Genomic DNA, 15,609 nt, shown 5'->3' with positions numbered 1-15,609 from the left:
TGGCTAAACAGGAACTGGAACTCAGTACAAGTCTGTATTCAATTAACCAGAACGTCGCTTTAAACATTCTCAGCATGGGAAATTTAACCGGTGACTGCTTATTGTATATTTTCACCTATTACTGGTGTAATTCTTTGCCTTAAAAATAATCTTTACCTGCTCTTTCTTTAAAAAAAAATAAGCAGTTTAAGGCACACAACACTACAGCTAGCTAGAGCACAGCACAGGCCTTAGAGACACACAGCCAGGGTTTAAACCATCTCTGCCACTTACTAGCCATGTGAGCGTGAGTGGTTTGCTTAACCTCTGAGGGGCTTCCTTTAGTCATCGGTAAAATGAGGGTAACAACACCTACCCCTCAGAGTTCCTGAGAGAATCAACTGAGACAACACAGTAACTCAATAGCTCAGTGCCTGTTTTATGAGAACAGACAGCATTACTATTGTTATTTTGTGGTACCTTATCCACTGTTTCCTAGTGGTAGGCAAAAAAGGGGGAAAACAGTGTTGGAGATCAAATCAATTCCAAACATGTAAGTCCTTTTGGTTTAATATCTACAAAGCTTCTAGGTTCTTATGCATTTTCCCAGTCGAGTTGGTGTCCATCATGAGGAGGAACAAGGTGACGTATGCAATCATGAGATGCTTGCAGAGTTGAAAGGCTGGATTCCATGTAACAGAACCTGCCTTCCAAAATCTGAGATGACCAATGGTGAGGGCCTGGCATGATAAAGTGTAAGGTTCTAAAGTTCCAGCCATGAAAGAAATTGCCTATTCATTTAGATTGAATATAAAATTATCTTTGGTGGGTTTTAAACAATCATTCAAAAACCCACCAAATCTATGGACCAGACAGTAGTAGTGGTTGTGGTGGTGGGAGTGATAATAATAATAACAACACCTCCACTATAATCATCATCGTTGTTGTCTTTTATATTTGAGACACTCCACTCAGAACAGGCTCTTCTCAAGATACAGCAATAATGAACAGATGGAGAAGCATAAGCACAAGACAGAAAGGACTATGGAATGCTAAGGGTCTGTTATGGGTTGGATCATGTCCCCCGCTCCCCCCAAAAATGTATGTTGAGGTCTTAGCCCCCGGTACCTCAGAGTGTGACCTTACCTTATTTGGAAACAGAGTTGTTGTGATGTAACTAGTTAAGATAAGGTCATACTGGAGCAGGGTGGGCCCCTAACCCAATATGACTGGTATCCTTACAAGAAGAAAGCCATGTTTACATGACAGAGACACACAGGGAGAATGCATGTGACCACAAAGGCAGAGATTGGAGTAACACAGCTGCAAGTCAATAAACACTAAGGATTGCCAGCAAACCACTGGAAGCTGGGGAAAGGCAAGGAAGGATTTCCCTACAGGCTTCAGAGGGAGCATGGCCCACCTTGATTTGGGACTTCTGGCCTCCAGAACTATAAGTAAATACTTGTTGTTTTAAGCACCCGATTTGTGGTACTTTGTTACAGCAGCCCTAGGAAACTGATATGGGGGCCTAAGAGGATTTTTTCTTCTAAGATTGAAATGCAGCAACAGCAAGGAGAATGTCTAAGAGTGAGTCAGAGGGAAGTGTCTGTAGGGGAAGAAACATTCATAAACTTATATTTTAAAATCTCTCTATGCCTCTGTCTCTACGGCATCGTAAACAATATCCAAAAAGGCTAAATTCTCATTAAATGCCATTTATCAATACTACCAATGTGTAAACACCCAAGCCTGGGACAGTAGCGGATGACCAACAGAACTGCTGCCCTGGTCAACTGGCCCTAGCCTTATACTCCCAGGAAGGAGCGATGCTCCTTAATTTCGGTCTGAAATGACTCTCCCAAGCACTTTTTCAAAGTTTACAAGAGGAGTAATTATTACCTGGATCCCAGTCATTTTAATATAAATGTTCTTTTCATTTGCTCCTCACATGGAGCCTTCGATCTGTTAAAAGGAGCAGTGTCTGTGGAACTAGCTCTGGGAAGGAAACTGGGCTCATTTAACTATATCCATAGCACACACACACACACAAAAACCCCACAACAAATGCTCTCAAAATAACTTTCAGGGGCTTCCCTGGTGGCGCAGTGGTTGGGCGTCTGCCTGCCGATGCAGGGGACATGGGTTCGTGCCCCGGTCCGGGAGGATCCCACATGCCACGAAGTGGCTGGGCCCGTGAGCCATGGCCGCTGGGCTTGCGCGTCCGGAGGCTGTGCTCCCCAACGGGCGAGGCCGCGACGGTGAGAGGCCCGTCTACCGCCAAAAAAAAAAAAAAAAAAAAGGGGGGAAGAAAAAAATAATAACTTTCAGGATAAAACAAAACCAAAGGAAGGAAAGTTTCCATTCAGTCTGTCCCTTCACTTATAACTTGCTGCTTGTGCTGTGTCAGAGATTAAGTGCCACATCCTCCCTCAGGTCCTAGTTCTCAGTCTGGACAGACAAGCACAAGGTAAACCCAGGACGCATGCACTAATCTTTTTGTACGGACCATGTGTAACTGCTGTCATTAAACAAGCATAACATCATACACAAACTATTTTCTTTTTTTTTCTTTTTAGCCACAGTTTGCTTTCTCTCTCACAAAGAAGTAGGAGAGTAACTTCCAACTGCACAAAAGTTAGTGAAACCACTATTCCTAATGTTACTAAGAATAGGCTTCTATCAACAGAATTCAATATTGGACTTGAAAGAAGGAATTAAAAACCATTCCTGGGTGGAGGCCTGGATTTGGCTGTGAACCTGATTCAGCCATCAATTAATAATTAATCCCAAACTCTTCCCCCTGAAGATGCTTCCAGGTTTTGCTTATTTTTGAAGATATGAGATGGTGTTAGGGTTGGCTGTCATCTTGAAGGAATGAATTCTAAAGCCTACTATTTAACTCTCACTAGATAGAGTAGAGAATAGATTATTCTTTTGTCATTTAAAATTAGGGATTAGGCACTTCCCTGGTGGCGCAGTAGTCGGGAATCCGCCTGCCAATGCGGGGGACACGGGTTCGAGACCTGGTCCGGGAAGATCCCACATGCCGCAGATCAACTTAAGCCTGTGTGCCACGGCTACTGAGCCTGCACTCTAGAGCCTATGAGTCACAACTACTGAGCCCACGTGCCACAACTACTGAAGCCCGGGCGCCTAGAGCTAGTGCTCTGCAACAAGACAGGCCACAGCAATGAGAAGCCCACGCACCGCAACGAAAAGTAGCCCCCACTCAAAGCAACTAGAGAAAGCCTGCATGCAGCAACGAAGACCCAACGCAGCCAAAAGAAAAAAAAATTTTTTTAATTAAAAAAAAAAAAAAAGCAAGGGAGAAAGTTTCAGTATTAAAATGTCACCATACTTAGTCACTACAAAACCTTGTGTGAAGTTCTCCAGTATTTCACAGTTCTTCTAAGAAGTCAACTTTCAGTAAACTATGCAGAGGACTGTAGTAGTAATTACCTAAATAAATCTAGAACTATGGTCAACCCCAAATCACTGATTCTTAAGATAATCATTTTTTTTCCATTGTACATACAGTTGATTCTCATTATTTATGGTAGTTGTGTTCTACAAAGTTGTGTGAACTGAATTAATGGATACTGAACCACTGCTCCTAAGGGAAATACCAGGTTAGGATTCTGAGAGCCTCTGGTCACACCAAATCACTCATTCAAAAATCTTTTTCTTGGGCTTTCCTGGTGGCGCAGTGGTTGAGAGTCCACCTGCCCATGCAGGGGACACGGGTTCGTGTCCCGGTCCGGGAAGATCCCACATGCCGCGGAGCGGCTGGGCCGGTGAGCCGTGGCCGCGGAGCCTGTGCTCCGCAACAGGAGAGGCCACAACAGTGAGAGGCCCGCGTACCGCAAAAAAAAAAAAAAAAAAAAAAAAAATCTTTTTCTTGAAAATCAAAACTACAGTGAGGTACCACCTCACACCAGTCAGAATGGCCATCATTAAAAAGCCTACAAATAACACATGCCGGAGAGAGTGTGGAGAAAAGAGAACCCTCTTACACTGTTGGTGGGAATGTAAATTGGTGCAGCCACTATGGAAAACCAGTATGGAGGTTCCTCCAAAAACTAAAAATAGAGTTGCCATATGATTCAGCAATCCCACTCCTAGGCATATATCCAGACAAAACTATAATTCAAAAAGATACATGCACCCCTATGTTCATAGCAGCACTATCTACAATAACCAAGATATGGCAACAACCTAAATGTCCATCAACAGATGAATGGATAAAGAAGATATGGGGTATATATACACTGGAATATTACTCTGCCATCAAAAAGAATGAAATAATTCCATTTGCAGCAACATGGATGGATTATCATACTAAGTGAAGTAAAGACAGAAAGAGAAAGGCAAATACCATATGATAGCAATTCTATGTGGAATCTAAAATGTGATACAAATCAACATATCTACCAAACAAAAACAGACCCACAGATACAGAGGATAGACTTGTGGTTGCCAACAGGGAGGTGGGGTAGGGGAGGGAAGGAATGGGAGTCTGGGATTCACAGAGGCAAACCATTATATATAGGATGGACAAAAAATAGGATCATACTGTATAGCACAGGGAACTATATTCAACATTCTGTGATAAACCGTAATGGAAAAGAATACACACACACACACACACACACGTATGTATATATATACATATATATTTTTTAAAAAAACGGAGTCACTTTGCTGTACAGAAGAAATTAACATTATGAATCAACTATACTTCAGTAAAATTTTTAAAATATATTTTTCTTTTCTTTCTGTTCTCTACACTGGATAATTTCTATTGCTCTACCTGCAAATTCACTTATTCTTTCCTTGGTCATCTCCATTCTGCTTTTAATTCCATTAAATTATTTTTTTAAAAATCTCAGATATTATAGTTTTAGTTCTAGAACTTCAATATGGCTTTTTTTTTTTTTTTTGCGGTACATGGACCTCTCCCGCTGCGGAGCACAGGCTCCGGACGTGCAGGCCCAGCGGCCATGGCTCACGGGCCCAGCCGCTCTGCAGCATGTGGGATCCTCCCAGACCAGGGCACGAACCCGTGTCCCCTGCATCAGCAGGCGGACTCTCAACTACTGCGCCACCAGGGAAGCCCCAATATGGCTTTAAAAAAAAAATTGTTTCTATTTCTTTGCTGAGATTTCCTATCTTTTATTTAACTGCAGGCATATTTTTCTGTTACTTCCTTGAGGATAATTACAGTAGCTGCATTAAATTCCTTGCCTGATAATTCTAACATCAGGATTATCTTGGGGCTGGTCTCAGTTAATTTTCTTTTCTACTGGGAATATGTTCCATTTTCCTCGTGTTTTATATATTGAGTATTTTGGGTTGTATCCTGGACATTATGAATGTTATGTTATGGAGACTGGACCCTGTTCTCCAATTAGTGCATTTTTTTTTCTTTAAAAATCAGGTAATTATCTTGCTTGGTTTACGGGTCAGCCAGAGATGTGGGCACACAGAATTTAGGAATCCTCTCTCTGGATCTTTCCCTTCCAGGATCCCCCCTTTCTCTCCTGTAGCTGTGGTTCCCCCAGATTCAGTCTTCTGGTTCCCCAGCCCCAAAAGACTGTGATTTCTCCACCAGTACCCCTAATGCACTGCACACCTCCCTAGACATAACCTGCCCCTAGGCTGAAAGCCAAGAAAATGGGAACTTACTCTATACAGCACCTCTCCTCTAAACATGGACACTCCATGAGAATCTGCCTGCTTCTGACCACTCTTTAGTGTCCTCGGCTAACTACTTACTATATTATGTCCAGAGTTCATAGTTGTTATCTGAACGAGGGCCAGTCTGGTAGGCTGTTGCTCAGTCATTACTGTCCCAGTTATTCATTATTGTCTTTGGAATGAATTTAGGAATATGGATGTTCTAAACATTTACAATTCTTAGAATAAACAAGTCACCTTGCAAAGACTTAACTTGGGAAAAGCTGGATAGTTAGGCACAATTTTCTCATGCTGCCGCCCAGCTCATCTCCTCCACGATGAGGAGGGCTGTTCTTAACTCTGAGGCCAACAGAAGGTACAGACAGGTCTAAACATACCTCCTTCTCCTGGGTGTTCCTCATAAATTCAATTTTCAGCAAAGGTAAGGTAGAGTGAGCTTAAAGGGGGTTCCCTTCTGGCTTCAGGCTATACTTGGGAATCAGTGAATAAACAGATACGATCATAAGGCCAAAACAAGGCTAAGCAGAGAAAATTAGTGTTTCAATAAGAAAGTGAATGCTGTATTTCCCTCCAATGTGGATATTCTGGCTATCTGCAAATGGGAAAGAGGTGAAAGCTACCTCATCAGTTGGGGGTGGTAATGTCTTCCCCTCTCTGATCCCAATCTATCTCCTGATTTTCTGGACCTCTACCTCTTACTGGGCTCTCTGCTTTCTTTTCAAGCTGCCAGAACCACAGTTTCTTGGTTGGCACATCTACGAGCAACAGAGAATTCACTGAAACCTAGGATTATCTTTTGGCACTCCACAGCTTGAGAGATAGTGATTAGAAGGAAAAAAACAAAACGAAACTTCAACAACAAGGTGGCATTTTCATTTCAGCTGTTCCTGGGGGCAAAAGAGAACAGTAAAGAAAATCTTAGATTGAAAGCTTTGTGGTTATCTCTGCTTCTCATTAAAGTGCCCCAATTATAATCACACCTACGATTACAAGATTTAACACACCTGGTCTCAAGGATGCGGCAGGAAGAGGAATCATACCCTCATCCCATCCCGTTTCCTTTTCTTTATTCACTGAGTAAGCACGATTTATAAATTCCAGTGAGTGCAGACTAGAGGTGGTTTGGAGAACAGAGGTTTTTCATTCACATGGCTTTTTCAAAGTGGCAAAAATCTTCCATGGCCTCAAATTATTTTAGTACTGGTGAGACAAGCAGTGTTGCTTTCATTGGCTACACACTGATGTGAGAAACCTGGATAGAGTTTCTTCTATTTCTCCTCTCACTTTACTAACCAGACAGTTTGCTCTGCTACGGACACACAGATACACGCACACACACTCTTACTGAGTAAGGGTGTGTACACTTACAGAGTTTCTAAGATTTATTTTAAGAGTGTTGTAACTCAAATTTTAAAATAAATTTTGAAATAATTTTAGATTTACAGAAAAGTTGCGAAGACAATAGAGAATTCCTGTGTACTCCTCACCCAGTTTCCCCTATTGTTAACAACTTATATAACAATGGTATATTTGTCAAGAGTTGTGTAGATCTTGACAGTGGGTAAAAAACACTGACTCTTTCTTAATTCCATTTTGTACAGCAGATTCTCAACAAGAGCAGTGTGTACCCTAAAACAAGTACCTGAGATATCAAGTTATGATCTCTATGTCCCCCACTCCTATCAAGGTCCTAGATAATTACTAGGGGATAACGCTTGTACAAAAATGGTGTCAGGAACTTGATATGGCAAAATTCTAGCATGAACAAAGCCATGTGTCTGACAAAACACTTTTCTAATGGCTTCAATGACACTTAGTTAAATACTGATGTGCCAGCCACAGACGAGCATTGTGGATGCCAGGAAGTGAATTATTAATGCAAACTCTCTTTATAAAGTCAACTGGGAATGAATTTCCATTAAAATCAAGAAGAAAATTAATTTAGAGGTCACTCATTCTCAGCATACATATGGATATATAAACCTTCTTCCTGGACTATCCACACACTGGGGAGAAATCCAGCCAAACCCACTTGGAGGAGGAATAAAAGTTTAATTTATGCAAAAACTAAAATCTCATGGATTGAACTCACAGCTAGAAAGGAAACATTTGAAATGAGGCCCTTTAGTGATTCTGTATGAACAATGAAATGAGTCAGGAAGACAAATCACTCAAGTTCAGGCTATAGAGGCAGGCTTGGTACAGTCCAGCTAGCTCACCCTGGAACCTGTCCCTCTGAGGAGAATGCTGGGACCCAGAATCTCAACCTGTAAACTTGTGCCCTGGTTTTTCTGCAGTGGTTAGTGCGCAGTCTGCCTAATATGATACAGAGGAAAAAGAGACTCATTGAAGATGCAAACAATACAATCTGCCTGCAAACAATACAATCCCTGCTGACTGATTCATCTGTATGAATTCATCCAGGAAAAAGGTTCAAGGCCTCCCCTGGTGAAAGGAAGACTGATGAACAGATAAAGAACAAACAGGTAGGGAATTTGCAAATGGTAAGAGACTGACTTACCTCAGTAGCTTTCTGGCTGAGTCCCCGAAGCAGCAGCACAATCACATGGACAGCAGCTCTGCGCACCTGAACTTCATGGTCTGTTTTAGCCACAGCAATCAGACAAGTTGTTACCTAGGAGGGTAAGGGAAAAAGAAGTGAATAAAAATCAGGATTGCACAATTACCTAAAACCTTTCAACTGTGTTCCATATTCTACACATTCATCACAAACAATCTGGCTTAGAGTGGTGGGTTGCTTCCTCATTCTCCATGAAGAGGGAGAGATATAGTGGTAGAGATCTTGATTTAGTCTGGCTTTTCTGGAAAGGGGCAAAATCTGGTTTGGAATTCAGGAGGGAGACTAGGGAGTGGGAAGGAATACAGGTATATAATAAAGGTATGGTCAAAGGTGAATATTTCCTCAAAAGTGGGAAGAACTGTTACTTGCCCCACTCTGGGGACATCAAATTGAAGGAAGAAAAAATGGTCTGAAACACAGTGGCTTCTAGGGACGGAGGACCATGGAGATTTAGCTAAGTAGGCTTCAGAGTTCAAGGTCTGGCATGAGTATCAACGTGCCAACTGATGAAAGTTTCAGCCCAGGGATAGAGAAATACATAAATATTCAAACTGATCTTCTTCTAGCGTGTGCAGACGTCCTGGTACACTACAATTCTAGTGTACAGCCACGTGAGTTACCAGGGGCCAATTGCTGAGACTCCCTGCCTGGGATTCTTCATTTGTGGAATGGTTCTTTCAGTGCTCATTTACTTTGGAAGACAGCTCTATAACAGAAAGGACTTACAAATTACTTGCAAAACATGGTAATGTTTACTGGCAGATATATAGCTGATAATTATATGTCATAAAATGAGAAAATTTCTATATCCTGTACCAGCCATCCTGCCCCCACCCTGCTCTGGGTAGACACAAAAATATTCTAAAACCTCTATAAAGAGATAACATTAGAAAACAACAAACAGCAACAAACCTTTCTGAGGTATTTGTGCAAGAATGAAAAGGTAAAAACAAAAATTTTGAAAGTGTGACCAATGACAGAAAAAATCTGAAGGTAAGTCTAAATTTCAGTTGGTCTCTCACATACTTTGTTATGTGATTTACTGTGTGAGTGTATATCTTGGCCAACTGTGGAAGGCTTTCTAACCATGATAAGAAAATAGCCAGATTGTGTGCTTGGGAACATGTATAAATACATATTATGTTTAAAGAATGGTTTTTTAAAAGGTTTAAAAAAAGAATCCAGGCACAAATGAGGAAATAGGCTTGTGCAGAAATTTTAACTATGCAGGTTGTATTTTTCACAGCTTTCAAACAGTTGGGCATAGTTCAAAGTGTCTAATTAATCAGTGATGGCAAAGGGATTAGAAGAAGTAGCTTGTTCTTAAATATAATTGCATCTGTGATGCACTGGCATTTAATCAAGTTGTACATCTATTAGGCAAACTTGACGCTTACAAGTGAAGGGAAATCCCAGAAAAGCTCAACTCTTTGGGGGATGTTTTTCAATAAGATCCAGCAAGCTGCTTCTGCTTTTGACCCTGGAACCCTGACTCGAGGTCATCAGTGGCTTCCATGCCTCTAGCATTAACAGTAGAAGCAATTCAGTCCTAGGAGGAGTCCCTTGGGTGACCTCCAAACAGGCAACAATATAATAGGTACCTCCACTTGCAGGCTTAGTATTTAAGAGGTAAGAGCTGAAATCAGAGAAACAAGTTAGAGCTAGGTTGAGTCCTTCCTGACACATAAAAGATTAGCTTATTCAGTCTGATAACTAAAGTATGAAAGCCAGCCCAGGGCCATGTAATGCTCAGACTCCCCCAAGCCTTTTTCCTGCTTCCCTCTAGGTTTAGTTTTGGGCCCGTGTTTCCACATTTGGTGGGCAAAAGCCTCCGAGCCTGGAATCCCACCGGTGTCCAGCTTTGCCACCTCTGTTCTGCCTCACTATGCTGGTGGGCCATGCCTCTGCCTCAGGGCTCAGTGTAGCACCAGCTCTGACTGTCGGGCATTTATTCCACAATCAGGAGGGGGAGAAGCACCCTGGCTGGAAAAGGGCTTCCCCTGCAAGGCCAGTCCCTGCATGCCAGTGCCGCCCTGCAGGTATGACCGGGAGGAGCTGGCTGTTACAAGCCCTACTGAGATCAGCCGGAATGGCCTCCTGCTCTTAGTGATTTATGCACCAGATTGTACCAAGTCCACCTGCAATCAGCCATCCAGGACAATCAGGAAGAAGCCTGTGAACAGAAGAGTTCTTGGACCTTCCTCAACACCTCTGTCACAGGACCAAATCCCATGAAAGGAACAATGTTCGGTTGTGCAAAATGTTTTTAAAGCATCAGAATTTTAATATGGTCTTGCAGATATCATTGAAAGATAAGAACAGCCTCTGTTCATGTCAAGCTCCCGCAACCAACTTGTAACGTTGCTCTTCTACAAGCCAGTGGGGTAGCCTCCTCATCAAACACCAGAAGCGGGGAGGTCGCATGGCCACTCTCTTCCATCTGTCCAGTCTGAACAAGTCGCCCCCATGGCCAGTCTCTCTCACCTCCAACCCCAAGGACATACTCAACACTGCCTTCCACCCCCGCCTAAAAGCTTTGGCAGACAGATAGATGATGTAAGGTCTTTACTAATGTATGAATTGGAAGTCTTCCTAAAGGGCAGAAACCCATTCCATGGGATCTTCATGTTAGGGTCAATGTACCTATTCTAGTAAACCAAACTATGGAAGGATTTTTTTTTAATTGGCTAAATTATGTAAATCATATCCATTTTTGAAAGCCATGCAGAGACAAAAATGACGACTGCTTTGGAAACGCTAAAGGTCAGTTTAAGCAATTTCACACTTGATAGGGGCCAACAGAAATACAGAAAACATCACTCCCCGAACAGCTGGCACACACGAAGCATAATCAGAAATATAAATAAAGATAAAACAGATGGCAAGAGTACCAAAAACCAACTTTGGAAAATTCCAGAAGAGAGGTAGCAGAATTGAGGTATCAAGAAAGCATGATTTCAACTTTCCAGCTGCACCTTCATCCCTTTCCCTAAAATCTCCTGCTAAAATTCAGTCTGCTAACTTGTTCGAAACTAGACCATCTGTCCTTCTATTTTGTAAACTAAGAAAAACTTTACCAGCAAAGGCAGGGTGGCCTCTAATTCCCGCATGCTTTGCTTTACCTGACATGGGGGACTTCCCTGGTGGTCTAGTGGTTAGGACTTTGCCTTCCAATGCAGGGGGTGCAGGTTCGATCCCTGGTCTGGGAGCTAGGATCCCACATGCCTCAGGGCCAAAAAACCAAAACATAAAATGAAGCAATATTGTAACAAATTCTATAAAGACTTAAAAAAAAAACCTGACGTGGAACAGAACCGTGGTGGCTCCGTTGCTTCCTTGAGGTTTCCCAGGACATCTACCCGAGCCCTCATCTCAGTGCATGAGCTGTCACTTAGGAAACCGCGCTGATTGTGGCAAATCTGGTAATCAATTCAGATCATTTAGTGGATCAGAGGTGATAGCTTTGCATCAGACCCCAAAGCTTGGGTTCGTGGAATTCTGGGCACTACCTTACAAGTGGCTTGCTCCTGCACTTTTCAGCTGGGGCGTACCTTATTTGCTGTACCGGGGATGGGCCTCTCGCTGTGGTTCCCTTAAATCATATTTACTTTTCATGGAGAATGATAAAGATGAAAGAGCCTATCAAGATTTGGTTTTAAGCAATACAGTTCTTGACAAGAACAAGGAAAAATCGGAGAGCAATAATAATGCTCTCCAAACAGATTAAATCTTGACATCAACAGAGAGGAAAAACCTGAATTCCCAGTACAGAGACTGTGGAAGGGTTGGTCCTATCCCTTACGTTCCTTCCCTACCAGCAAGCACTGTCACGCAACAGACAGGGCCCAAGTCTGGACCACGCAACAGGGAGGACAGCTTTCTTCAGATGCCCAAGAACCACAGGTATGACTCCCAGATCAGATCACATCAGAAGAGCCTATGGTGGTTGGTTTGTTCAATTTTACATCAAAAAAGTTACACTTCCCCTCTTTCTCTGCCTGGCTAACACTTGATCAATGTGACTTTCTTGCTGTCAGGTAAACCCTGACAGTTTACCTGAGGGTTCCAGCTCCGTGTTCCCTCAGCACCTTGGGCTTGTCCTAGGAGATCACTCTAGTCCACTGTTTATTTATCCCTCTGTGTTTCACACTCTACTGAGATTTCCTTGGGGGAAGAGATTGGGTCCTTTGTCTGTGTCCTCTAACATACCTGGCACATGACACACGAAGAAGAATTCCTTCAGTTTGCAGCCAAAGACAAGTTTCCCCAGAGTTAAGGCTCCTTCTCCACCAGTACACACTGGGGCCAAGCATTTCTGAGACTACAAGAAACTTCAAGAGTTTTCATGAGACACTGAAAGAACTGTCGTAGAAGACACAATGATCTTTCAAAATAAGTTAGAGCATTTCATTCCTCTGCTTTGGCTTCCCATCTCACTCCCAGGAAAAGCCGAAGCCCAGAATGCTCTCTCCCCATGTACCTGCCTGGGTCAGCTCCTGCTCCCTGCATGGCTCTGCTTAAGTCACTGATCAGTGAAGCTTCTCCTGTCCATCCAAGTTCACATACAACAGCAAACTCCCTCCATGTCCCTTGCCTTACTAGATTCATCTCCTTCGCACTTACTCCATCTGGCACAGTATATATTTGTTTACACACTTGCTTGTTTGTTACCTAACTCTCCTCTCTAGCATGTCAGCTCCACAAGGACAGGAACTTCACTGTGTTCAGAGCTGGATCCCCCTCACCTAGCATAAGGCTTGGCTGTAGTCTCATAACTGGCACAGAGTAAGTGCTCAGTAAGTATTTGTCAAATGAAAAACAAATGAGTGAAGCATTACTTAAATGCCAGGCCAAATCTCCCACTTTTTCAATGAGAATGGACAAGAGTGGTCTGACTACAGGAGGACTCAATGGCTGAAATACTAAGACTGTCAGGTGTCCAATCATGTTCAAACTTGCAGTCCACCCAAGGCAGCTGGATGGCACTGATGACATGGCAAGTGTTGGATGCTACATAAAAAGGAACATCTAAAAAGAAGAGACAGAAATTATGTGGGATGGAAACACCTGGTTTTTGAAATCAGTGGGAATATATTGTCTTCTGAAGTTTCACTGCCAAAAGCAAGTGCTATTAAAACAGAGCTACATGACCCTTCCTGTCAGTAGCTTTTCTTACATGGCAACTCCCTCCTTTTTCAAGGGCACAAAAGTAATCTTATAAATGAATTGAAACATTTATTGAGAGACAATATAGAGGAGTGGTTAAGAGCACAGATACAGGAACCAACTGCTTGCATTCAAATCCCAACTTTGCCACTTCCAATCATCATGAACTTGGCAACTGATTTAATTTCTCTGTGCCTCAGTTTCCTCTTTGAGGATTGGATCAGCTGACTTACATAAGGCACTAAGAAGAGTGTTAAGTGCTTGCTATGGTTACTATTTTTTTTTGGCCGCATCACGCAGCATGCAGGATCTTAGTTCCCTGACTAGGGATCGAACCCATGCCCCCTGCAGTGGAAGCGCAGAGTGGACCGCTAGGGAAGTCCCAATTACTATTTTTAAAACATGTAGGAACTTGTCTTCCCAAGTAAGCCTTATCTTCCTCTTCCTTCAATATTAATCAGTAAACACTTACTGAGTACCTACTATATGCCAAATGCTGTGTTTGGCGCTAGGCGGTATACAAAGGTAAATAAAGACTGGTTCTGTCCTTGTTGTGCTCACAATTATTAATGATAATAAACACTCCTGGGATTGATGTTACAGTGTCCAGGTCTCTAGAAGTGGGGCAGGGTCACTGGACAAGGGGTTTGCCTGACAGGTGCCCCCAGGGCAGCAGCTCCTCACATTCAATTCTAAGGTTGAAACAAAAGGAAGGATTCTCTCTTTGTGTTAGCACCCATGGTAAGCAAACAGTCTACTACCTATTCATACTTCATTTCTGAGGGCTTAATAAGCAATGCTCAATTCTCGCTGTGAGCCAGAAGGTTGTAAAGCTAACAAGGCCCTTCATCATGTAGCCTCTGCCTGGTCTCTTGTTTCAGACCTGCTACCAGCTAACTGCTCGTCCCACCCCTTCACTCTAACCTTTTGGATCTTCCTATAGTTCTTCAAACATGTCAGGCTGTCCCACACCACAGTGCCTTTGCACAAGCTGCTCCCTCTGCTGAAATGCTCGCCTCTGCTTTTTTGGGCTACCTAATTTCTACCTGTTCTCCAGATTCAGCTCTAAGAGTCTCTTCCTCCAGCACGTCTTTGATAACACCCAAACCTGACTGAGGGGCTCCTAAAATGTGCTCCCATAGCACCTAGCACAATTAACTGGACTGTAACTGTAATCATTGCTGTTTGTATCTTCCACAGGTTGCCCATGCCCAGAAGACAAGGTAGTATCTTTTGGGTTTTGTATTCCTGGCCTGTAACAAAGGGGCCTGGAACACTGCAGGTGTTTGGTAAATGTACAACTGAGGACATTTGAAGGACACTGGTTACCTCTGTTCTCATCTCCTTGCTGTCCATCCTCATCACTGTCATTGTCAGCTCCCTTCAAATGACCAAAATGCTCCTTAAAGAAAAATCTTAATACAGAAAAGTGAAATTTCTTCACTCAAAAATCACCTTCTCAATGGGGCTTACCTTGACTACCCCATTTAGACTGCAACCTCCCCTCCACCTAATGCTATAATCCTGGTCACCCTTACTTGCTCTACTTTTTCTTATTTTCCACAGAACTTATCATTGTCTACCATACTATATATTTTAATATGTATATCATTTACTGTCTGTCTCCTCTCCCTAGAACGTAAGCTCCATGCCGATGGGAATCACTGTCCATTTTGAAGAATGATATGTTGTAGGTGTCCAGAATGCTGCTTGGCATGTAGTAGGCTCTCAGTAACAATTGCTGAATAAATCACTGTATTACTCATATACATTATCCCTACATCCTTGTAACAATCCTGCATTATAGATATTTTAATCCCATTTTCTAGGTCAGGAAACCAAGCCCAGAGTCTAGGTCATCTGACCAAGTGAACACAGGTAAGTGGGTGGTGGGACAGGGCCTCATTTATTCCCATCCCCAAGTATGCTTGGAAATTTGGTTCTCTTTCAATAGGTCGGGTGGTCTCCAGAAAGATGATACTTCTTAAATGTTACAAAACCTGCTTTAGCTCAATCTTTCTAATTAACCAAACCAAGAAATTTTCCCAACACTTTCAACAGGAAATCATATGCCACCAGCATGCAACAGTCTCCTTAAGAGACAGAAAGGAAAGAAGACCTAGGAACTCAAACAGAAATACGGTCTCAGTTTTTGGGTTCAGAGAAGATCATGATGTCAGGCA

The 15,609-nt window shown here is 42.6% G+C and overlaps 1 protein-coding gene across 1 annotated transcript in view; it reads right to left on the bottom strand.

The window, feature by feature from the left end:
- The window catches only part of TANGO6 (transport and golgi organization 6 homolog), a 177,469-nt gene that overhangs the window by 23,278 nt on the left and 138,582 nt on the right, over positions 1-15,609 (bottom strand). Inside the window, exon 17 of the mRNA XM_030863529.3 lies at positions 8,201-8,314. Within this exon, the coding sequence (XP_030719389.1) occupies positions 8,201-8,314 (114 nt within the window). The remainder of the gene's footprint in view (positions 1-8,200; positions 8,315-15,609) is intronic.

The sequence above is a fragment of the Globicephala melas genome, chromosome 19 (genome assembly GCF_963455315.2).
Source record: "Globicephala melas chromosome 19, mGloMel1.2, whole genome shotgun sequence".
NCBI classification, from domain to species: Eukaryota; Metazoa; Chordata; class Mammalia; order Artiodactyla; family Delphinidae; genus Globicephala; species Globicephala melas.
Note: the sequence above shows the minus strand (reverse complement) of the source record. Positions and strands in the feature narration are given on the sequence as shown.